The 25138-nt window shown below is 49.6% G+C and overlaps 1 protein-coding gene across 1 annotated transcript in view; it reads right to left on the bottom strand.

The window, feature by feature from the left end:
- NAPRT (nicotinate phosphoribosyltransferase) overlaps nt 1–25138 on the bottom strand; it is a 37961-nt gene that overhangs the window by 3554 nt on the left and 9269 nt on the right. Inside the window, exons 3-12 of the mRNA XM_081204735.1 lie at nt 24908–24990; nt 22750–22880; nt 20541–20656; nt 19314–19507; nt 18062–18202; nt 14909–14993; nt 12599–12679; nt 10441–10543; nt 8115–8272; nt 93–200 (exon numbers count right to left, since the gene is read on the bottom strand). Of these exons, the coding sequence (XP_081060861.1) occupies nt 93–200; nt 8115–8272; nt 10441–10543; nt 12599–12679; nt 14909–14993; nt 18062–18202; nt 19314–19507; nt 20541–20656; nt 22750–22880; nt 24908–24990 (1200 nt within the window). The remainder of the gene's footprint in view (nt 1–92; nt 201–8114; nt 8273–10440; nt 10544–12598; nt 12680–14908; nt 14994–18061; nt 18203–19313; nt 19508–20540; nt 20657–22749; nt 22881–24907; nt 24991–25138) is intronic.

Below are 25138 nucleotides of genomic sequence, written 5' to 3'. Positions count from 1 at the left end.
CTGGGGAAACTCAGCCAGATGGGCAGGGTATAAATAATAATCATAATCCACATTAAGAGATTCTGAATCAGCATCGTTAGGCCCGTTTGTACCTTGTAGGTCTCTGCGTCCTTCAGTCTCTTGTGCGCAGGGTTGAGTTTGTTCAGCGAGGCCTGCGCATGCTCCTTGATCTCCACAAGGCTGGGGAGTGGCTGGCAGACCTTCGTGGTGGGAAAGGCAGAAGGAAAGCATTTCAAAATGTTCTAGAATCGGGAATAAAATCCTAAGAGCAGACCAAAATCCCATCTAATTCAGGAGCTGGGGACTGTCTTCCAACCAGAGAGGATCCCAAGACACCTTGGCTGCCTGAGGCAAAGAACAATACAGTGCTGGGGAGAGAGAATCACAGAATTGTAGAGTTGGAAGGGACCCACGAGGGTCATCTAGTCCAACCCTCTGAAATGCAGGAATCTTAGCAAAAGCATCCCAGACCAATGATCGTCCAATCTCTGCTTAAAAACCTCCAGAGAAGGAGAGTCCAACAGCTCGCACTGCCAGAATGTTCTTCCTGATTTTTAGTTACAATCTCCCAGGATATACCCAATATCCTGATAGTCAAATAATGCAATCATCAGTCAATCAGGAGGTTTATTTAGCATTGCAATGGATGCGTGGTACTTAACCCTGCTTAGGAAGACAAGAAGGTGCCATTCAGGGTAAAAGCATTTTTTTTATATTTAAGCATCCCTGAATAACAGCTGTTCTGCCCGGTTTAGTCACGTGGCACAACAACGGCTGACAGACAGAGAGACTGCTTTCCTCCTCCAGCTCTCTGCACCCAAACTGACCACTCAAATGAGAACTCGGATCTTCAACGAGCCCTGAAATATTTTACTTCTCTCTCATTTGGGCTCTGACCCCACCCTGGCCAGAAGGCACAAGGCTCTATGCTGCAGCTGGCATAAATTATTATTGTTTTTTTTTTTGGAATTTATATACCGCCCTGTCAGGGGTTTAGGTGCAGAGGCACGGGCAAGGGAGGAAACAGAGAGCGAAGGGGAGGAGACAGAGGAAAGGATGAGTGATGACGACGACCCGAGATCTCCCAGTCTTTCCAGTGAATCAGAGGATTCACAGAAAGGAGCACCAGTGGCCAGGGCAAGGGGGGAGTCTAGGGAGGCACCCCAGGAAGATAGAGCCAGAGGAGACTCAGGGGGGAGCAGCTGGAAATCGGGACCAGCGTCACCGCCAGGAAGCAGGGAAGAGGAAAGGAGCCAGGGGGGAAGCGCTGGCAGCTCACCACAGGAGGGAGGGCAGGAGTCAGGAGTGGCCACACCTCCATCAGGGAGCGAAGAAACGGTTAAGAGGAAAGTGGAAGGTTGGGCGCGCGCGCCAAGTTCAAATGCAGAGGAAGGCGGCGCAGTGAGCAGCCCCGAAAGGGAACCAGGTCCTAAAGCCCGGCGCAAGGAGGCAGAAGGGTCCGGGTCAGCGTCAGAAGAATCCCGGAAGGAAGAAGCCCCGGGGGGTAGAGGGACCCAGAGGAGGACAGTCAGGAGGAAAAGGTGGAGCAAGGCTAGGATATTAAGTTGGTGCGCACGGGGCGGAGACTCAGACGGAGCCTCGCCGATCTAGCTAGTAGACGTAGAGTTGCAGACAGCAGCGTGAGAATGGAAACTGTAATTCAATAAAGACTTTTACTTAATGACCGCTGGCTAGCGTGATCCTCTGTGAGCTAGGATCTGGAAGCAGCTCTGACAGTAGGCTCCGTCTCGACATTGTGGGCATCTGCAGCCTCGAGGAGGGGAGAGAAACAGGCGCCCACTAGCGAGCTCACGAACGGCAGGAGACATGACGGCTGAGCAGCAGATAGAGGACCTCAGAAAAGCAGTGGCACAACTGAACGCCGAGGTTCTTGCATCCAGGAAGAGAGAGGACGAGGCAGCTGCCGCCTGCAGGGATCTCCAGGTCAGGTTAGACGTACTGGCAAAGCAAACACCCCGGCAGGAGGGAATTGGGTTGGCGAGACGGACAGGCGGGCTGCTCTCTCACTTCGATGGGAACCTGCAACAGTATCCCAACTTTAGAGCCGACGTACTGTGCGCACTGCAACTGTTACATAAAGACTTTAGAGATGAACAGGAGAGAGTGGGGTTCATCATGTCCCATCTGCATGGGGAGGCGAAAGCATGGTTGCGCAATTTATGGAGAGATAACGATCCGGCGCTCCAGAATGCGGATGCCTTTATTAAAGCGATGGATGGGTGTTTCTTATCAAGTATTGACATTGATCTTGCACGGAAGGAGGTGCATGGGCTGAGACAAGGGAGGGCCAGCGTCAGACAGTATCATGCCCGCTTTTTCGCCTTGGTCAGCGCCCTGGAATGGGACAGAGATTCGGCTCCTGTAAGAGACCTCTTTTGGGAGGGACTGCACAACTCGATTAAAGATGAGATAGCGAGGGGGGAGAGACCCCGAACCACCCAGGAGGTCGTTCAGAGGGCACTGACAGTGGGGGTGAGGCTGGAAGGACGTCCGTGGAGCAAGGACGAAGGACGTGGAGGGCGCGAACCAGCCGGGGGCCCCTCCTTCTTTCCCAGAGAAGCAGCGCGGGCGCAATCCACGCCTCCGCCAGGAGGAGGAGCCGAACCTATGGAGGTTGGAGGTGCAAGGGCTCAGTCAGCAACCAGAGCCCTAGCACCGGCAGCAGTGAAGGCGAAGCCTCCTAGAGGGACCAGGAAGTGTTACGTCTGTGAGCTGCCAGGGCATATGGCGAAAGAGTGTCCCCAGAGGCCCCACAAGCTTACTGCAGCCTCAGCAATGGTGAATGCAGCAACGCAGCAGGGAGGACCACAGCAGGGAAACGACGATGTCTGGCTGGAGGAAGAGGCACTGGGGCCCAGCCAGACGTGTTAGTGACGCAGTCCCCAGAAATTTTACAGCCAGTGAACCCCCTCCCGCCCAAACCAGTAGTGAGGCTCACAGCATCTCTCCAGCTGCCCAATGGAATCACCATGGACGTGCCAATCACCATCGACTCCGGCAGCAACGCGGACTTTATAGGGCAGGAATTTGTCGACAGGCACGCTGTGCAGTTGCTGCCGGCCACACTGCCCCTGCAGGTTGTCACGGTGGATGGCAGGGAGCTGCTAGGGGGGCAAGTGGTGAAGCAGACGCCACCAATGGTGATGCGACTTGGGAATCACAGGGAAGTCATCAGCTTCAACGTCACTCAACTGTCTGACACGCCCATTGTATTGGGCATGAGTTGGCTGGACAAGCACAGCCCAACGATGGCTTGGTTCCAGAGGCAGCTGGTCTTCGGCTCTTCCTTTTGTGCTGAACACTGCATCGTACCCAGGCAGGAAGGAGACGAAGAGGAGTCACAGCTGCTGCTAGGCACGCTGCAAGCGATTCCCCACAAGTACGCAGAATTTCTGGAAGTTTTCTGCGAGAAGGAGGCGGACAGGCTACCCCCTCACAGACCATATGACTGCAAAATTGACCTGCTGCCGGGGGCGGCGCTGCCTAAAGGGAAGCTGTATTCCATGTCTGAGGACGAACTGCAGGAACTCAAAGACTTCATCGATCATAATTTGGAGCGCGGTTTCATCCGGGAGTCTAAGGCAGCGGGGGGCAGTCCTGTATTCTTTGTTAAGAAGCGAGACACGCCCCAAAAAAGACTCGTAGTGGATTACAGGATTTTGAACAGTGTGACCAAGCCGTCGGACTTCCCCATGCCCCGCATCGACGACCTCCTGGCGAAGGTACGGAAGGGAAAGGTGTTCACCAAGTTGGACCTGCGGGGGGCGTACAACCTCATTCGCATGCGGGAGGGTGATGAGTGGAAGACAGCCATGTTCACGCCACTGGGTACCTACGAATACAGAGTTATGCCTTTTGGACTGCAAAATGGCGCTCACGTTTTTCAAGCATTTATGCATCACGTGTTGGCGGGACTTCTCTACAAGACGTGCGTCTGTTTCTTGGATGACATCCTGATCTTTTCGGAGTCGCAGCAAGAACATGACAAGCACGTCAAGGAAGTGCTGGGCAGGCTAAAGCAACACAGGCTCTACGCCAAGCTGGAGAAGTGCCAATTTGACGTGCCGGAGGTGGATTTTCTGGGCTACAAGCTGTCTGACAAGGGGCTCGCCATGGACAGCGCCAAGGTTCGAGCAGTGTTGGATTGGAAGAGCCCACGCAACCGGAAGGAGGTCCAACGGTTTGTCGGCTTTGCGAACTTCTATCGCAAGTTTATCAAGGGCTTCGCGATGCAGACGGCGGCCATCACTGACACCCTTAGCTCCAAGAAGAAGAAGTTCATCTGGACAGAGCAGGCGGAGCAGTCCTTTCAGGCCCTCAAGCGTCTCTTCGCGTCGGAAGAGCAGTTGCTTCATGTCAACCCCAGCATGCCGATGAGGGTGGAGACAGACGCTTCGGACAGAGCAGTGGGGGCGGTCCTGCTGCAGAAGGACCCGCAGGGCGTGTGGCGGCCGGGAGCGTTTTACTCCAGGAAGCTCAGCAAGTCCGAGCAGAACTACACCATATGGGACAGGGAGTTGCTGGCCATTCATGCAGCGTTCAAGGCGTGGAGGCACTTTCTGATCGGCGCCAAGCACACGGTGCAGGTTTGCACGGACCACAAGAATCTGGAACACTGGCGCACGGCACAGTTCCTGAACCAGAGGCAGATACGTTGGGCTGAGTTCTTTGCGGACTTCGACTTCCGCATTGAGTATGTCCCGGGGGACACCAACATCATGGCAGACGCTCTCTCCCGCAAGCCACAGTATCTGGAGGACGCAACACCAGCGGCCGCCATGCACATCTTTGCACCGACAGTGTGGGCGTGCGCCGCGGCGACCGTGGACCTAGAGGCGGTGCGGCGAGCGTTGCAGGGGGACTCCTTCGCACGAGCAAAGATGGCAGAGGTGCAAAGGGGCAAGGCAGCGGCCGACGGTTTCCAGCTACGAGATGGATTGCTCATCCGTAAAGGGGCCATCTACGTGCCGGGTGACGAACTTCGAGCCAAGGTGCTACAGCAGCTGCACGACGCACCCACGGCCGGGCACTTTGGCAAGGAGAAGACGGTGGAATTAGTAGCCAGGGATTTCTGGTGGCCTGGAATGAGAGGGGAGGTCGCAGACTACGTGGCGAGGTGTGACACCTGCCAGAGGGCAAAGCCGGTGCACAAACCGCCGGCTGGACTGTTGGAGCCGCTGCAAACTCCGGTCGAACCTTGGGAAAGGGTGGCTCTGGACTTTGTCACGGATCTGCCCAGCTCAAGGGGCAAGACGGCAGTGTTGGTGGTTGTGGACCTGTTCTCCAAGATGGCGCATTTCATTCCGTGTGCTAAGGTGGCCACGGCAGAGCAAACCGCCAAACTGTTCATAGACCACGTGTTCAAGGTTCACGGTCTGCCACGGTCTATTCTGTCCGACCGCGGGCGGCAGTTCATCTCGAACTTCTGGCAGAAGCTGATGGGCTTCCTAAACGTCAAGATCAATCTGGCGTCGGCGAGACACCCGCAGACCAACGGGCAAGCGGAGCGAGCCAATGCCATCATGCAGCAGTACCTGAGATGTTATGCAAACCAACAGCCTGCGACGTGGGTGGATTACCTGCCGCTTGCAGAGTTTGCCTACAACAACACGAAGCACGTATCCACGGGCGTCACGCCGTTCTTCGCCAACAACGGGCGGCACCCTAGAACCTTCCCGGGACTGGAATGCAGGGGAGAAGGGGAGCCGCAGTCAGCAGATGCGTTCGCGTCGGAACTGCAGGAAGTCCACGATCAGCTGCGGCGCCACCTGGAGCTGGCTAAACACGCATACAAGGTACAAGCGGACAAACACAGAAGGGTTGGCGAAGAGCTCCACGTGGGAGACTGGGTCTGGTTAGCAGCACACGCAGTGCCGGCCAGGTCGTTGGCCAAGAAGAAACTAGGGCATAAACAACTGGGGCCATACCAAGTCGAAGAGCAGGTCAACCCGGTGGCTTTCAGGCTGGCGCTTCCGGAGGGTTCCAGAATGCATCCGGTGTTCCACAGATCGGTGCTCACTCCCTACAAGGCACCGCACAGGTTCCAGGAACCCGGAACGGCGCCGAGTCCGCTCAGAGAAGGAACGGGGCACGCGGGAGTGGCACAGGAGGAGCGCATCAACGAAGTCACGGAGATTTTGGACTCCAGATGGGGGGAAGAGGGAGTAGAATACTTTCTCGCCAGGGAGGGCACCCCGGCCAGTGCGAACAGCTGGGTGCCGGGCTACGCTTTGGACGAACCTCTGCTCAAAGACGAGTTTCATGCCCTCTTCCCACATAGACCTATGCCAGCAGACTTTTTCGACGACTGGCTTTTCACGCCCACGCTTTCGGACAGCACGTTCAGGGGGTTCGACTCGGACGAGGAACCAACACGAGACGTCCGTTCCCCGGAGGGGTCACCCTCGGGATCTGTCTCAGAACCCTCGTATTGGTGGGACGATAGGCCGGAGGAGCAGTTCCGCAGGAAGTGGCTGGACTGTTCCGGCCGAGCAACGCCGCCTGGAGGAAGTGCGGGAGAGACGGACATGGACATTTTCGGGGACGACCCGGGTTTCGAGCACGGCGGCACAGAGATGGAAGAGGAGGTGACTGTCGTCAACGAGAGCAGAGAGGAAGACCCGGAAGAGTTCCGATGGAGGCCTGCCACGGGAAGCGACCGATATCCGACGTTCGTCCCTTTGCAACAGCAGCCCCCAGCTCCAGCACCGGAAGGAGGGGAGGGGGGACTGGGGGGCTTCGAGGGGGGGATGGATGTCAGGGGTTTAGGTGCAGAGGCACGGGCAAGGGAGGAAACAGAGAGCGAAGGGGAGGAGACAGAGGAAAGGATGAGTGATGACGACGACCCGAGATCTCCCAGTCTTTCCAGTGAATCAGAGGATTCACAGAAAGGAGCACCAGTGGCCAGGGCAAGGGGGGAGTCTAGGGAGGCACCCCAGGAAGATAGAGCCAGAGGAGACTCAGGGGGGAGCAGCTGGAAATCGGGACCAGCGTCACCGCCAGGAAGCAGGGAAGAGGAAAGGAGCCAGGGGGGAAGCGCTGGCAGCTCACCACAGGAGGGAGGGCAGGAGTCAGGAGTGGCCACACCTCCATCAGGGAGCGAAGAAACGGTTAAGAGGAAAGTGGAAGGTTGGGCGCGCGCGCCAAGTTCAAATGCAGAGGAAGGCGGCGCAGTGAGCAGCCCCGAAAGGGAACCAGGTCCTAAAGCCCGGCGCAAGGAGGCAGAAGGGTCCGGGTCAGCGTCAGAAGAATCCCGGAAGGAAGAAGCCCCGGGGGGTAGAGGGACCCAGAGGAGGACAGTCAGGAGGAAAAGGTGGAGCAAGGCTAGGATATTAAGTTGGTGCGCACGGGGCGGAGACTCAGACGGAGCCTCGCCGATCTAGCTAGTAGACGTAGAGTTGCAGACAGCAGCGTGAGAATGGAAACTGTAATTCAATAAAGACTTTTACTTAATGACCGCTGGCTAGCGTGATCCTCTGTGAGCTAGGATCTGGAAGCAGCTCTGACACGCCCTATACCCAGGGGTCTCAGCGTGGTTCACAGAGAAAAATCAAAATATAAAACCACAAAATACAGCAACCCAATGGCTCACCCCCCACAAAAAAACAAACTTTAAAGGGCATCAGATCAACGTTTATGCCTGGTGCCTAAAGGTGTATAATGAAGGCGCCAGGTGAACTTCCCTGGAGAGAGCATTCCACAACGGGGAGCCACTGCAGAGAAGGCCCCGTTCTCATGTTGCCATCCTGCGGACCTCTCGAGGAGGAGGCACACGAATTAGGGCCTCAGAAGATGATCTCAGGGTCCGGGTAGGTTCATATGGAAAGAGCCGGTCCTTGAGGTATTGCGGTCCTGAGCCATTTAAGGCTTTACAGGTCAAGACCAGCACTTTGAATTGGGCCCAGAAACTAATTGGCAGCCAGTGCAATGGTGTAATATGCTTAAACTATCCTGCTCCGATGAGCTACCTGGCCGCTGAATTCTGCACCAGCTGAAGTTTCCAAACCATCTTCAGAGGCAAGCCCTAAATGCAAAGCAACATCAGCCCACATGAAGTCTTGCAAAGAGAAGACCACAGGGGTCTTCCTCCCCACCTGCCCATCTTTGAGGTAGACACGGTTCAGCATTTCGACTGCTGAAGGAGTCACTTTTCCAGCTTCCTGGGTCGTTCCCACCAGCCAGAAGTCCACCTCCTGCCCGGCCCTTGGAGGAGGTTCCTTTTCCAAAGTCATGAGATCCATACATGGGAAGCCTGCAAGCAAAAGAAGGGCAGGATCGTGACCAAAAGAGAGTAATGACAGTGAAAGGTCAGGTATAGAACCACAGAATTGTACAGTTGGAAGGAACCCCCAAGGGTTAGCTATAATAATAATAATAATAATAATAATAATAATAATAATAATAATAATAATAATAATAATAATTTATTATTTATACTCTGCCCATCTTACTGGTTTCCCCTGCCACTCTGGACGGCTTCCAACAGAACACTAAAATATAATAACCTATTAAACATTAAAAGCTTCCCGAAACAGGGCTGCCTTCAGATGTCTTCTAAAAGTTTAGTAGTTGTTGTTCTCTTTGACATCTGGTGGGAGGGTGTTTCACAGGGCAGGTGCCACCACCGAGAAGGCCCTCTGCCTGGTTCCCTGTGATTTCGCTTCTCGCAGTGAGGGAACTGCCAGAAAGCCCTTGGCACTGGACCTCAGTGTCCGGGCAGAACGAAGGAGGTGGAAACGCTCCTTCAGGCATACTGGACCGAGGCTGTTTAGGGCTTTCAAGGTCAGCACCAACACTCTGAATTGTGCTCAGAAACGTACTGGGAGCCAGTGTAGGTCTTTCAAGACCAGTGTTATATGGTCTCGGCAGCCGCTCCCAGGCACCAGTCTAGCTGCCGCATTCTGGATTAGATGTAGTTCCGGGTCACCTTCAAAGGTAGTCCAACTTTACCAACGGTGAAAGACTGGCAACTGAAATTATATGATTTTATAGAATTGGCAAGAATGACGCAAAGAATTAGAAATCAAAAAGATATAAAGTTAAAAGAGGACTGGAACAAATTTATGGTCTATATTAAGGGTAATTTTAGTAACCTACCAACTACAGTAGGTTTGACTTAAATCTTCCGATGTTACAAACTAGAAACCAATACCAGCAGTAAGATAAAACTACTAAAAGTAGAAACCCGAAATCAGGAGGGAAGGAAGTGTATGTTAGCCAATTGTTGTATGTTTTACTTTTTGCACTTTTTTTTTCTTTTCTATTTCTCTTTTTTCTTTTTAGTGTCTTTTTGGTTTTTTGTTTAATGACTCCCTTCTTTTTCTTTTTTCTGAATTGGCTGTCTTCTTTTTTTGGATGTGTATGATGAAGAAAACACAATAAAAAGTATTAAAAAAACAACAACAAAGGTAGCCCCACGTACAGCGCATTGCAGTAGTCCAAGTGGGAGATAACCAGAGCATGCACCACTCTGGCCAGTCCAACCCCGGCAATAGAGGAATCACAGCTAAAGACTCCCCGACAGATGGTCCCCCAAGTCCACAGCTGAATGGCTCTTAGCCCCAGAAAGTTCTTCCGAATGTTTACTCGGAATCTCCTTTCTTGTTACCTGAACTCATGGATTCGAATCCTACCTTTCAAGCAGGAGAAAACAAGCTTGTTCCATCCTCCATGCGGCATCCTTTTGGATAGCTGCAGGAGGCCTATCCCATCTCCTCTCAGTCTCCTCTTCTCCAGGATAAACATACCCAAATCCCTCAACCGTTCCTCATAAGGTATCTTAAGCAGAGGTTGGATGGCTGTCTGTCATGGATGTTTAGCTGAGATTCCTACACAGAACGGGGTTGGGCTAGATGACCCACGGGTCCCTTCCAACTCAATTCTACGATTCTTTGATTTCCAACCAATACTTGAGGAAGGGACATTGATAGAGAACTATTTGCCCTCTAGACCTGAGGACTTCTGTTAGACCTCTGGGCCTAACACCTCTTTGGTGTTACACCTCCTTCCGTCGGGCTTTAAGACAGAGCTATTCCGCCTGGCCTTTAATTTGAATTCAGCCTGATCTTTTATTTCCTTTCTCTTCCCTCCCCTTTTTATGAAGATTACCCGCTCTGGGATCCCACAGCTAATTCTCCCCTGGCCTCCTCGCTGGCCCAAGTAGGACCAATTCAGCCTGCAAGCCCTGGGGATTATCTAATTGATTTCTGAATTTTGAATTTTATTCTTATTCAGGTTTTATGCTGCTTTTACAATTAAGTGTTTTAAATTTGTTTTTAGCTGCCCTGAGCCTGGTTTTTGAACCAGGAAGGGCGGGGTATAAATAAAATTATTATTATTATTATACAGAGAGCAATGGACTCTTAGAACAGAAGGCACCTCCTTTTTCCTATGTTCGAAAATCAGTCCCCAGAATCTCACCTGCAGCATCCCAGAGCCTGTAGACTCGCTTGATTCCAGGTAAGGTTGTCTTCTCTTTGTCTTCCGTCACCTTCAGTCTCGGGGAACCGTTCACCTCCACCAGCTATGGACAGAGAGACAGGCAGTTGTTCATGGAAGCAAGCTGGTTTTCGTTTAGGATAATGGCAATACCGATGGAGGGAAGGATGCGGAGACAAGATGGTGGCAGGCAGGCAAATGTGGGGCACCCTATTAAATACGGTGCTTAGGTGGAATCTCTTTCAAGGAATCAAATCCACTTGTTGTTCTTTGCAGTTCCTGGAGCTTTAAAGCAATCCGGTGCTGATAGTGGGAATTAAGGAGCAGAGAGAGGTGGCAGGCAGGCAGGTAAATTTGGCGGGTTAGGAGGAAGAGGTATCATATAGAACCCAAGGCTCCCGGAATAGTCTATATTTAGATACCATTAATGTGGCAGTAAGGGATGCGGATGGTGCTGTGGGTTAAACCACAGAGCCTAGGACTTGCCGATCAGAAGGTCAGCGGTTCGAATCCCCACAACGGGGTGAGCTCCCATTGCTCGGTCCCTGCTCCTGCCAACCTAGCAGTTCGAAAGCTCGTCAAAGTGCAAGTAGATCAATAGGTACCGCTCCGGCGGGAAGGTAAACGGCGTTTCCGTGCGCTGCTCTGGTTCACCAGAAGCGGCTTAGTCCTGCTGGCCACATGACCCGGAAGCTGTACGCCGGCTCCCTTGGCCAATATAGCGAGATGAGCGCCACAACCCCAGAGTCGGCCACGACTGGACCTAATGGTCAGGGGTCCCTTTACCTTTAATGTGGCAGCAAAAATTCTTTTTTTGCACCCAAGGTGCTCTTATGCTGCACAGGGTGAGATTAGGAAGGAAATGCAGACTGCAGAAATGTGAAAAGCTTTGCCTTCGTTAAAAGAAGCAGCAGCAATCTTCTAGCCTCAAGATTTAAAAATGTGCAGGAAGCTTTTGCTAGTGGATTAGAAAGGTAGAGCTTCCATACAACATCTGGGTGCTGCATAGTGATCATCCTCCATGACCCGAAGGATAGATTTCTATGGATCTGAGATAGGGGATCAAATACGCTATTTCAACGAGAGAGAGAGAGAGAGAGAGAGAGAAACAGAAGAAGAAGAAGAGGAGGAGGAGTTTGGATTTGATATCCCGCTTTATCACTACCCGAAGGAGTCTCAAAGCGGCTAACATTCTCCTTTCCCTTCCTCCCCACAACAAACACTCTATGGGGTGAGTGGGGCTGAGAGACTTCAGAGAAGTGTGACTAGCCCAAGGTCACCCAGCAGCTGCATGTGGAGGAGCGGAGACGTGAACCCGGTTCACCAGATTACGAGACTACCGCTCCTAACCACTACACCACACTGGCTCTCAGAGAGAGACCCAGCCCAAGTCCTCCTTTAATACCTCAACTGCTAGTAGATAATGCTTTTATTGGCCTTTGGCAACCTTTGGACTACAACTCCCATCAGCCACAGCCAGTCATGCTGGCTGTGGCTGATGGGAGTTGTAGTCCAAAACACCTGGAAGGCCCCAGCTTGCCAAAAGCTGGCTTATACATTTATAAAATTCTGTCTCCCAATGCATCCCCGTTTCTGAAAAGCTACCATAAAGAAGGCTGAACGCCGAAGAATTGACGCTTTTGAATTCTGGTGCTGGAGGAGATTCTTGAGAGTCCCATGGACTGCAAGAAGATCAAACCGATCCATTCTGAAGGAAATCAGCCCTGAGTGCTCACTGGAAGGACAGATCGTGAAGCTGAGGCACCAAGATTTTGGCCACCTCATGAGAAGAGAAGACTCTCTGGAAAAGACCCTGATGTTGGGAAAGATGGAGGGCACAAGGAGAAGGGGACGACAGAGGACGAGATGGTGGGACAGTGTTCTCCAAGCTACAAACATGAGTCTGACCAAACTGCGGGAGGCAGTGGAAGACAGGAGTGCCTGGCGTGCTCTGGTCCATGGCGTCACGAAGAGTCGGACACAACTAAACGACTAAATAACAACAACATCACGCCAGCAGGCTCATAAAGGTTACTCTCTTTCCCCCTCTGTTAATCATTAGAGGATAGATTTGACCCGAACCGCAGAGCCCAAGAAATTCTGGCCCTGCAAGCGCGTCTCTGTGGAAGAACTGGCTTACCTTGTAGACGCAGCCCAGGGACGGCTGAAGTGTGCACGTCACCAGGTGAGTGCCCACGCCAATCATGTCTATTTCATTCCCCTGGCAAGAGGACACAGCAAAAGAGAACAATTGAGTTGTCCGCCCTCGGCTAATGGGCATCGCAGGCGCTTCTCTGCGTCCCACACAGCAGCCAGCCGCCGCGGGAACATGCCGAAACTCTCAGAAACTCAAAAGGAGGTCAGTTTCAACGCCTTCTCCTGCCACGAAAAAGGGCTGGCAGAGTAAAAGCTAGAACAGCTTGCTCTAAATAGACCAGAGGCCCTCAGCCTACTTGGCCAAGTCATAATTGCTACTTTGGAAAAATAATTAGGTTTTGAAAGGTGGCTCAGAAGCCAATGGAATGAAGAAACAAATCCCCCGATCTGGCAACATGATCCCCCGATCATCTGCAAAAAGGGGAGAATCATATTTATTTATGTTTTAGACCACTTCATATTATAAAAAGAATCACAGAGCAGCTCGCGAAACACTGTAAAGCAACATGCTGTTTAGAAAGCTGGTATATGTTTTAATCTTTTTCCAGACTATCGCTATTTTAACTTTTCGAAAGCCTTACATTATTCTCAGTTTTTCTCATTGGTAAATGCTTCATTTTAGCACTCTGAGTTTTGCTCGTGGTTTACAATCAAGCTGATGGGTGTTGTTTTGCTGAGTGTGGACACGTCGTGCCCACTTGAGTTTGTGCGGACAGACAGAGCTGTGGACCGACAGCATACGCCCTGCGACGAAGGAGTTTTGGAAGCAGGAAAACCCTCTCCTGGGCTCAAGGGAGAGAAACCCATTGCACTGGACTTAGTATACATGCACGATGCTGCTTTTAATAGCTGCCGTCCTGCAAGCGAAGAGTCATCTTCAAACTCTTGCGTGTGGAATCTACTTAATCGCTAGGCCTTTGAGGGTGAAACCGCTGTATCACCCTGTAAGACTCAGAAAATGACAGTCTTCGTCTTGCTGGCTGAGGGATGACCCAGAAAGGACCATGATAGCTAGTACTGCAATGCGCTCTACGTGGGGCTACCTTTGAAGGTGACCCGGAAACTACAACTAATCCAGAATGCGGGAGCTAGACTGGTGACTGGGAACGGCTGCCGAGACCGCATAACACCAGTCCTGAAAGACCTACATTGGCTCCCAGTACATTTCCGAGCACATTCAAAGTGTTGGTGCTGACCTTTAAAGTCATAAACGGCCTCAAAGGCCCAGTAGACCTGAAGGAGCGTCTCCACTCCCATCGTTCAGCCTGGACACTGAGGTCCAGCTCCAAGGGCCTTCTGGCTGTTCCCTCACTGCGAGAAGCAAAGCTACAGGGAACCAGGCAGAGGGCCTTATTGGTGGTGGCGCCCGCCCAGTGGAATGCTCTCCTATCAGAAGTCAAGGAAGTAAACAACTATCTGACATTTAGAAGATATCTGAAGCCAGCCCTGTTTAGGGAAGTTTTTAATGTTTGAAGTTTTATTCTGTTTTTAATGTTCTGTTGAAAGCCGCCCAGAGTGGCTGGGGGAAAAATAATGAATTATTATTATTATTATTATTATTATTATTATTATTGGAAATCAGTAACTTTTCCCCAACTACCCACCCCAATTTCCAAGACAGTGAAGCCAAAGGGAAAAGATGTACATCTGACTGTGTTTTTATATTTTGCTGGAAGATGCCCAGAGTGGCTGGGGCAAACCAGTCAGATGGGCAAGAGACAAGTATTATAATATTCACAATAACATTCCGATAGGCTAGGGAACCTGGAATATCTAAGTTCCTGATAGTGTCCAGTTTACCTCGGCCCAGAATACCTGAAGGAGCCTCTCCACCCCCATCGTTCAGCCCAGACACTGAGGTCCAGCTCCAAGGGCCTTCTCGGTGGTGGCGCCCGCCCTGTGGAACGCCCTCCCATCAAATGTCAAGGAAATAAACAACTATCTGACTTTCAGAGGACATCTGAAGGCAGCCCAGTTAAGGGAAGTTTTTAATGTTTGATGCTTTACTGTACTTTTAATATTTTGTTGGAAGCCGCCCAGAGTGGCTGGGGAAACCCAGTTAGATGGGTGGGGTATAAATAATAAATGATTATTAAATTAATAATACCGAATGTCTGCGATCTCTTTTCCTTACCTGGCCAGGACAAACTTTTACAGGGCTTCCTTGGAGCGCCGAATAATTTGAGCTATGCTGCTGCAGGTAATTATTGCTATTACCTGCTGCAATTATTTGCTCGCAGAGAGTCTCCCCGTCCCACGCACCAAACTCGTGCAAGAGCAAGCATGTCCTCACCTCCTGAGAGAGCTCCCGAAGGTTGTCTTCGCTGACGTCGTTGCTCACGGCGATGGGGACTGCTTCGAACCAGGGGACCTGAAAGCTGGATGGCAAGACAAGCAAAAAAGCAGTATAAGGACATCACAAGTAGGGTGGATAAAAATCACATTTTTTAAAAACAACAACAACCCAATTTTTAAAATTTAAATCGGATTTTTTATTTAAATTGGATTTTTAAAATAAAATGCTTTAGGAGGAAAAATATTTCTCAAGATTTTCTATTTAAGTTACATTAGAGTCCAAAGGCTATTCATCAGGAAATACGGATTTGTTTTAAGTTTTTCATGTGTGCTAAAACTCAGACTGAGGGTTTTTTTAAAAAAGGTTTAACCACATCAGTTAACAAACATGGATACATATGCTATAATGTTAATTGTTTTAGTTAAATAAATTGTTTAAATTGTTATTAAGGAAATGATTGTTGTTCTCCTTCCAATAAAGTACAGCAGAAAAGTTGTCCAAATATAAACAGTTAATTTATTAAACCTCACAATAATTTCATAATTATCTGCCTATGTATTTCTTATAGTATAACCAAATCAGCAATTTTTGATATAAGTGTAAAAACTACTCTCTGAAAATTTATTATTCCAAAAACGAAACCTTCATCTGGTTGTAAATATTAAGATTATACTAGCAAGAATGAGTCTTTCTGTTAAAAAAAAAGAAAAAAGATTTAAATTAAGTCTTACTGACTAGTGATTTAAATGGATTTGATTTACCGTATTTTTCGCTCTATAAGAGACCCTGGAGCAAATGTGGAGGTTGGTGAAGTGAAGGACATGAGCATAGCTGTCAACGTTTCCCCCTTTTTAAGGGAAATTCCCTTATTGCAAATAGGATTCCTCGCAAGAAAAGGGAAAAGTTGACAGCTATGAGAATTGTAGAGTTGGAAGGGACCCCGGAGGGTTGTCTAGTCTGACCCCCTGCAATGCCTACGAGACAAGGAGCTACAAATCTTCAGTGGTTAGTTTCCAAAACGAGTACAGTGGCACCTTGGTTCTCAAACTTAATCCGTTCCGGAAGTCCGTCCCAAAACCAAAGCGTTCCAAAACCAAGATGCGCTTTCCCATAGAAAGTAATGCAAAATGGATTAATCCATTCCAGACTTAAAAAAACCCCTAAAACAGCAATTTAACATGAATTTTGCTATCTAATGAGACCATTGAGCCATAAAATGAAAGCAATAATCAATGTACTGTACTATAAAACAAATAAGTATTGTAGATGATAAAAATAAAAACTACTGTATTTTTCGCTCTATAAGACGCACCAGACCACAAGACGCACCTAATTTTTGGAGGAGGAAAACAAGAAAAAAAATATTCTGAATCTCAGAAGCCAGAACAGCAAGAGGGATCACTGCGCAGTGAAAGCAGCAATCCCTCTTGCTGTTCTGGCTTCTGGGATAGCTGCGCAGCCTGCATTCGCTCCATAAGACGCATACACATTTCCCCTTACTTTTTAGGAGGGAAAAAGTGAGTCTTATCGAGCAAAAATATACGATAAATCAAATCCACCCTGATCACAAGAGGCTGCTGCATCAGGCCAAAGCGAACCCATCTACTCCAACATCCTGTTCTCACAGGGCCAAGCAGATACCTGTGGGAAACCCGCAAGCAGGATTCGAATACAGGAGCAACTCTCCCCTCCTGTGGTTTCCAGCAACTGGGATTCAGAAGCATGGCTGCCTCCTGCTATGGAGGCAGAGAATATCTATCCTGGCTAGCAGCCCTCGATAGCCCTCTTCTCCAAGAATTTGCCTAATCCTCTACTAAACCCATCCCAAGATGGTGGCCATCACTGCTTCCTGTGGCAGGGAGTTCCACAGTTCAACTATGTGCTGTGAAAAGAAATTGTTTCGTGTATCTGTGCTGAACCTTCTGACATTGGAAGTCTATGTCAGATTCTGTGATCTATCTCAGTATCGTCCACACGGACTGGCAGACACAATCCAGGGTTTCAGAGCGGGGGGTCTTCCCAGCCCTGCTAACTGTTGAAGCAATGATTCTTCAACATCAGCTTTGTTGGACTGGTCATGTTGTGCGGATGCCTGAGGATCGTCTTCCAAAGCAACTGCTCTATTCCAAACTTTAACATGGAAAGCATAATGCTGGTGGTCAACAAAAGAGGTTTAAAGACTGTCTCAAGGCAAAGGTCCAGCTCCGAGGGCCTTCTGGCGGTTCCCTCACTGCGAGAAGTGAGGCTACAGGGAACCAGGCAGAGGGCCTTCTCGGTGGTGGCCCCTGCCCTGTGGAATGCCCTCCCATCAGATGTCAAAGAGAACAGCAACTACCTGACTTTTAGAAGACGTCTGAAGGCAGCCCTGTTTAGGGAAGCTTTTAATGTTTAATAGGTTATTGTATTTTAATATTCTGTTGAAAGCATCCCAGAGAGGCTGGGGAAACACAGCCAGATGGGTGGGGTATAAATAATAAATTATTATTATTATATTATTATTATTATAAATCTTAAAAAATGTAGTATAAACACTGACAACTGGGAAACACTGGCCTGCGAGCGCTCCAGTTGAAGAACAGCCTTTACCAAAGGTGTCATGGGCTTTGAAGACACTCGAACTCAGGACGCAAGGGAGAGACGTGCTCAGAGGAAGGCACACTTGGCAAATCCACACCGTGATCAACTCCCACCCGGAAACCTATGTCCCCACTGTGGAAGGAGGTGTGGAACTAGAATTGGCCTCCACAGTCCCATTAGGGACTCATTGCTAAACCATGTTTATGGAAGACAATCTTACTCACATACGAGGGATCGCCAAAGACCTGGAGATGCCGGGAATTGAACCCGAGACCATATGCAAACAAAGCCAACACTTCATCACTGAGCTGTGGCCCTTCTCCCGAGGGCCCAGAGGGCAAGGGAGAGAGGAGGGCTGCATTTGGAGCAATGGCCTTCTGTTCTCTACCCCTCGCCTGAGCACTGGCGGTGAAACAGGCCACTGAGGAACGTGAGAAGCAAAAGAAATCTAGAGATGGACCTGAGTTTGGCTGGAATCAGGGCTTGATCAGCAGCCATCAGCTCCACGGTAACGTCTCCGCCTGGAAAGGTCAAATCTGGGGGGGACGCGAGGGGAAACAGCAGCACACTCACTGCTTGCTGCAGGTGCGAAACACTCGCCGTATCTCCACCGACTGCTTGGCCAGGTCCCCGCTGTCCAGGCGGACGCCAATGACTCGGTAGCCCAGCTCGTTCAGCGCCAGGGCGACGGCACAGAAGTTCGGGATGCCGCTCCTGTGGGCAGCGAAGGGGTTGCAAGAAACCGTAAGGCAGATGGAAGTTTGGCAGATCCTAATGGTAGAATATCTGCAGCTAGCAAAAGCGACAGGAAGCATACGAGGCCAACCACAACAAAAAGTCTACAGTGGTACCTCAGGTTAAGTACTTAATTTGTTCCGGAGGTCCATTCTTAACCTGAAACTGTTCTTAACCTGAAGCACCACTTTAGCTAATGGGGCCTCCCTCTGCTGCCGCGACGCCGGAGCACGATTTCTGTTCTTATCCTGAAGCAAAGTTCTTAACCTGAAGCATTATTTCTGGGTTAGCCGAGTGTGTAACCTGAAGTGAAGAGGTACCACTGTATAAGGATTGGGGAATTTTTAAAGAATATTTAGAAAACTATGGAATAAAAAGGAAACATCTTGGCAGAATTAGACTGATCCCTGTATTGTATAAATATAAGTTTGTAGGGAGCTGGACCATAAAGAAGGCTGATCGCCAAAGAATTGATGCTTTTTTTTAAAATAATATTTATTAAGATTTTAGAAATAAACATAGAATTATACAATACAGTTCACACAAATAACAATTTAAAAAAATAAACAAAGAATTGATGCTTTTGAATTATGGTGCTGGAGGAGACTCTTGAGAGTCCCATGGACTGCAAGAAGATCAAACCTCTCCATTCCGAAGGGGATGACAGAGGACGAGATGGTGGGACAGTGTTTTCGAAGCTACCAGCATGAGTTTGACCAAACTGCGGGAGGCAGTGGAAGACAGGAGGGCCTGGCGTGCTCTGGTCCAGGGGGTCACGGAGAGTTGGACATGACTAAACGACTAAACAACAACAACAAAGCAAAGCCCAATGTAACCTCCGATCGTAAGCACTTGGCCTCAGAACAGTGTGGTACAGTGGTTAGAGTGCCAGACCTGAGAAGAGACCAGGGTTCGAATCCCCACCCGGCCATGAAGCTCACTGTGTGTAGCCTTGGGGCTCAGTCCCTGCCTCTTAGCCTAACCTACCTCACAGCGTTGTTGTGGCGATAAAACGAGGAGGGAGGCAAGAGACCTTGGGGTGTGAATGCAGTCAAGAATAATGAATTTAAGTTTGGAGTGTAGAGCTTACTTCATCACACAGAAGGTGTCCAAAAGACCCTGGAAGTTTTGTGGGAAGGTGATGGCGTAGGAGACGAAGGCAGCCAGCTCCCCATGGTTCACTGTCTCCAGCGGGATTTGCAGCAGTTGGCAAACTCGGCTCAGCCATGTCTCCACTAAGGACAGAAAATCCACAGGCTCCTTTCCGTGTCGTGGGATCAGGGTCTGCATAGAGGAACAGAGGAGCTGTCAGAATCCAGGCCCGGTCGCCATCTTGGGATTCTGGACCGACCACCCAGCTGTTAGGATATTTCCGTTCCACCTTAAAAGGGAGCAGGCTTTGTGAGTCAAAGAGTCTGCGCATGTCCTGTTCACAGGATGTTTCCTATTGCTTTCGTTTTCTCTCTCTGTCGGAGACACTGACGCAGGCAGTCATGTCTTTCTTTGTTCTGATCAACGCTGAATAAAGCTTGTAAATAATGCTCTCCTGCGTGCAACCTTTGGCTGTGCATTATCTGCTGATAGAGTGTGCATGAGCTCTAGAATGTGGCAAGATATTTTCTAGAAACTCATGTCGCTAATCGATGATACTGCGTGTCTACGGGAGATCGATGGATCGTCCGGCAGACGGCTTGGGGCCATGATGGACTTTATCTCCCTGGCAGTATCCCAACACCAGCGATCTCATTGGTGCATTTATTCCGTAAAACTTACGCACCGCTCGATTGTTTTTTAAAAAGCAAAAGCACCAGGTTTACGAAGAGGAGCAAACGGTAGATTGAGAAGCAAAAGAGGGAGAAGCAACTCTTTCGAGAAGATAAAATCAACAATCAGGAAAGGCTAAAAAGATGAGTTGAGAAACAAGACCAAGGGTACATATTAATATAGGAATGTATTAGACAAAATGTAAACAAATATATATTAATAAGAGTACATTCAACTGTAAAAAAGGAATATACGAGATAGACAGGAAGTCCAAAGTGTTGGTACAGATATGACTTTGGAAAAGTTTTTTGTCCTTGTTTTTTCCCCTCTTCCTTTTTTGTTATCTTTAGGTATATAAACTTTGTACATAAATTTTGTATACATGTTGAAAATTATATGATAATAAGCACTGTATTGTAATGTGATATTCTTTACCGATGTAACATAAGAATGTTAATAAATAAATAAAATTGCAAAAAAAGGAAAGGCTAAAATTAAAACATTCTCCATGCCTCTGCAACCTGTCAAGTCTCTCCCCCCCCCAAATACTAACCCGCGGGTTCACCTCAGCCAGCGAGGTGAAGGACAAGATGTAAGAATGCGCTACAGTTCCCCGCACTGGAATCCCATAGAGCTTCCCGGCCAGGACGTTGCTGGTAAAATCGAACCCTGGAAGAGAAGGGACTTGTGTCAGGTTTGCGGGGGAGGTTGCATGTTTCCCAGGACCCATTTCCACCAGGCCTTCAGCAGGAACCAAATCGGAAGTGAGCCTCCATGGGTAAGCATAGGCTATCACGAATGTGGGGGACTCCCTGGTCCTGAATGGGGTCACTGTGCTCCTGAAGGACCAGGTGCGCAGCCTGGGAGTCATTCTGGACTCACAGCTGTCCATGGAGACGCAGGTTAATTCTGTGTCCAGGGTGGCTGTCTACCAGCTCCATCTGGTACGCAGGATGAGACCCTCCCTGCCCGCAGACTGTCTCACCAGAGTGGTGCATGCTCTGGTTATCTCCCGCTTGGACTACTGCAATGCGCTCGACGTGGGGCTACCTTTGAAGGTGACCCGGAAACTACAACTAATCCAGAATGCGGCAGCTAGTCTGGTGACTGGGGGCGGCCGCCAATACCTACGAGAAGTGAGGTTACAGGGAACCAGGCAGAGGGCCTTCTCGGTGGTGGCGCCCTCCCTGTGGAACGCCCTCCCAGCAGATGTCAAGGAAATAAAAAACTACCAAACTTTTAGAAGACCTCTGAAGGCAGCCCTGTTTGGGGAAGCTTTTAATGTTTAACAGACCACTGTATTTTAATACTTTGTTGGAAGCCGCCCAGAGAGGCTGGGGAAACTCTGCCAGATGGACGGGGTATAAATAATAAATTATTATTATTATTATTATTATTATTATTATTATTATTATTATTATTACTACTACTACTACTACTATCTCTCTCTTAGCTGAAATCACAAAAGTTGACTGCGATCGCAGTTACAGATAGGTAGCCGTGTTGGTCTGCCATAGTCAAAATAAAAAATTCCTTCCAGTAGCACCTTAAAGACCAACTAAGTTAGTTCTTGGTATGAGCTTTCATGTGCATGCACACTTCTTCAGATACACTGAAACAGAAGTTGCCAGATCCTTCTATATAGTGAGAAGGTGGGGAGGGGTATTACTCAGAAGGGTGGTGGGAATGGGAGATTGGCAGATAGCTGAGATGAGCCTGTTGACGACTCTTAACGACTGTAATGGGTCTTACAGGAAAAGGCAAGGGGTGAGAAGGTGAGAAATGGCTTAGTCATGTATAATGGGATAAGAATCCAATGTCTCTGTTCAGACCAGGTCTCTCCATGGTTTTAAGTTTGGTAATGAGTTGCAATTCAGCAGCTTCTCTTTCCAGTCTATTTCTGAAATTCCTTTGTAGTAAAACAGCTACTTTGAGATCTTGTATAAAATGTCCTGGGAGATTGAAGTGTTCTCCTACTGGTTTCTCTGTGATCTCTGCGATCGCAGTGTACTGCTTTCAACCATGATAGGAGAAAATAGGAAGGATGCATTTGGGAAGGAAAAGTCTTCTTCATAAGAGGTGCATCTGCCGAGTCTTGAGGGATGGCTTGAAGGCTTTGGGCTTTGGGCCTCCTTTTTCAGGGTTGCTTATTTAATACAGACATATAAAATTTTGAGAATATATCTGCAAAAAGTCAGCAAGTTGCACAAAACAAAGGAAAAACAAAAAAAAAAACCCTAATTGTGACCGTAACTGTGAATGAGTGCTGTTATTTTCAGGGTTTAAAGGGGGGAGGATTAAAATCTCAGGAAGAGCAGCTAAAACTAAGGGGACCAGGCTGTTTTCTGCTCAGCTCAAGGGCTTCTGCAATGAACCCTGCCCCGAATCCATCAAACCCCATAACCAAACCCAACCAGGCTGTCCTGTCCTGCTGGAGGTCTCCACCTCAAATCTCCAAGCATCACTCCTTCCATTACAGTAGAGATGGAGACCCTGCGGCCTTTCTGACATTTCTGGACTACAAATCCCATCATCCTTGACCACTGGCCACCTAAGTTGCAGCTGATGGGAGCTGGAGTCCAGCAACACCCAGACGTCCCCAGGTGTTTCCCAAACCTAGCTTACGAGCTCTTTGGATCCTCGTGGTGTCGGTATGGGCAGAGACCAAACCCCAAAAGGAATTCTCTGGTGACAGTAGCAAGGGCAAGGCAGGTGGTGCCGCCTAGTGGCCAGCGAAGGGCGAGTCACGAGTCAGAACCTACCCCCCACATAGGAATACTTGGATGCAGAGAGGCCCCCGTCCGGTCCCTGCGCACGACGCAGCCCCATCTCCATGAGTTTCTTGTCCGGGCCTGCTATGAGCCGGAATCGGGCAGCATTCGTAGCGACGAGGCTGCAAGGAGGAAAATTCAGGTTGAATATTAACCGATCCTTTTATTACACAGCAGAGGGTTTCCTTAATGCACTGCTGGGATTTTTATTGGAACAATTCCTTCTTTGCTCTTGGATGGAAGTGCACATTAGAAAGAGCGTCTGCAGCGGTTCTCAACCTGCGGGCCCCCAGATGTTGTTGGACTACAACTCCCATCATCCCTGAAATCTGGCCTGGCTAGCTAGGGGTGATGGGAGTTGTAGTGCAACATCATCTGGGGATCCACAGGTTGAGAAAGGCTGGGCTAGAGAGCAGGACTCCCCAACGTGGTGCTCTCCAGGATGCCTGCCGGAACACGACCCCCATCATCCCTGACCCTCTGGCCCCACTGGCTGGGAGTGATGGGTACTGGAGTCCAATAACATCTGCATGGCTGAGGGACACCAGGTGAAAGGGGGAAAACCTCCAAGCATGGCTGGGCTGTGTGTTCGATCCAGAAAAACTGTTTTCCTAAAGTTCGGATGGACAAATGTTTGAATGCGCCCTCCCTGTTCTCCACACAGTCCCACAAAATCCTCTATGCATCTCTAGATAGACATTTGCATCCAATTATGACATCTCCGGGGACGCGGGTGGCACTGTGGGTTAAACCACAGAGCCTAGGACTTGCCGATCAGAAGGTCGGCGGTTTGAATCCCCATGATGGGGTAAGCTCCCGTTGCTCGGTCCCTGCTCCTGCCAACCTAGCAGTTTGAAAGCACATCAAAGTGCAAGTAGATAAATAGGTACCACTCTGGCGGTAAATGGCGTTTCCGTGCGCTGCTCTGGTTCACCAGAAGCGGCTTAGTCCTGCTGGCCACATGACCCGGAAGCTGTACGCTGGCTCCCTTGGCCAATAAAGCGAGATGAGCGTCGCAACACCAGAGTCAGCCACGACTGGACCTAATGGTCAGGGCTCCCTTTACCTTATGACATCTCCAGTCCTTTGGAAAATGCACTGCCCCCCAGGCCTAATGGAAGCCTGCTTCACCGGTTGCAAACCCACACACAGAATTCACAACAGTGGTGCAAACACAGCAATTTTTTAAATGTGCAGAAGCATCGAGCGTTGCCCCTTCTGCTCCAAAGGGCTCCTTTGTCTTCCGCTTGCGGGAAGCAACTTCCGTGTAGGAATCTGGCAATCTGCCAAGCGGCCTCTAGGAGAATTTCCCTGCCACCCTATACCCCCAAGTCCAGAGTCCACAGGGGCGATGTGCATCAATTATAGTCTCAGCACTACAGATCTGTCAGGAGTTCGGCCTACACTCGAGTAGGACCTTAGCAGAGACACACGCCCGACTGGCATGTTCTCTCCCTCCTGGCCGATCGTTCGGGAGCTTCACAAGCTTTCTTCAGCCTGAACATCACAGCGACCAATGCCAACCGACACCGGCACACTTAGGGATCTGCAGAGTTTGCGCATTGTGCGTAACAGACCTCAGCAGCTCAGCATTTTGGCTAATCTACTTTATTTACATATAACACACTCGGAGCATTCTGCTTTAGCTCCTTGCTCTTTCTCATCAGACAGCAAAGAGAAAGAACAAAGGACAATAGTCCCACTTCACGGAACACAGTAACACAAACATCCTGTCTCCGTCACTTCCTATGCTGTGGAGTCAAAACATATACAGTGGTACCTCGGGTTAAGTACTTAATTCGTTCTGGAGGTTCGTTCTTAACCTGAAACTGTTCTTAACCTGAAGCACCATTTTAGCTAATGGGGCCTCCTGCTGCAACCGGGCTGCCGGAGCACGATTTCTGTTCTCATCCTGAAGCAAAGTTCTTAACCCGAGGTACTATTTCTGGGTTAGCGGAGTCTGTAACCTGAAGTGAATCTAACCTGAAGCGAATGTGACCCGAGGTACCACTGTACTGTCATGTGAAAGTCAACAATCCCATGACTGCAATCACGGAGCAGGAATTCTAACATGATCCTGCCGTCAGTGTTAACCAAAACACAGAGGCCGGAAGAAAAGCGGTCCTCCGGCCCCCGCTCACATCCTCACCTGGCGTAGTTCACCAAACACAGCAAGGTGGTCTCTAGAAGCTGTATCACCAGCAAGGGACCTTTCACCTGCAGCACCGGCACCTACAGGAAGGAATTCAGAAACACACCTGTACCACAGACTCCTTTGCAACCAATCAGGACCTGCCATTTTTTGCTACGGTTTTAGAGAACTCCATGCATCACCCCCTACAGGCCTGCCTCTTCTGCATCTGAAGGCTCCTTCAGGTGA

Source organism: Podarcis bocagei (genome assembly GCF_964188305.1).
Source record: "Podarcis bocagei genome assembly, chromosome: 8".
NCBI lineage: Eukaryota > Metazoa > Chordata > Lepidosauria > Squamata > Lacertidae > Podarcis > Podarcis bocagei.
The sequence above is the reverse complement of the archived record's forward strand: the minus strand, read 5'-3'. Positions and strand labels throughout refer to the sequence as shown.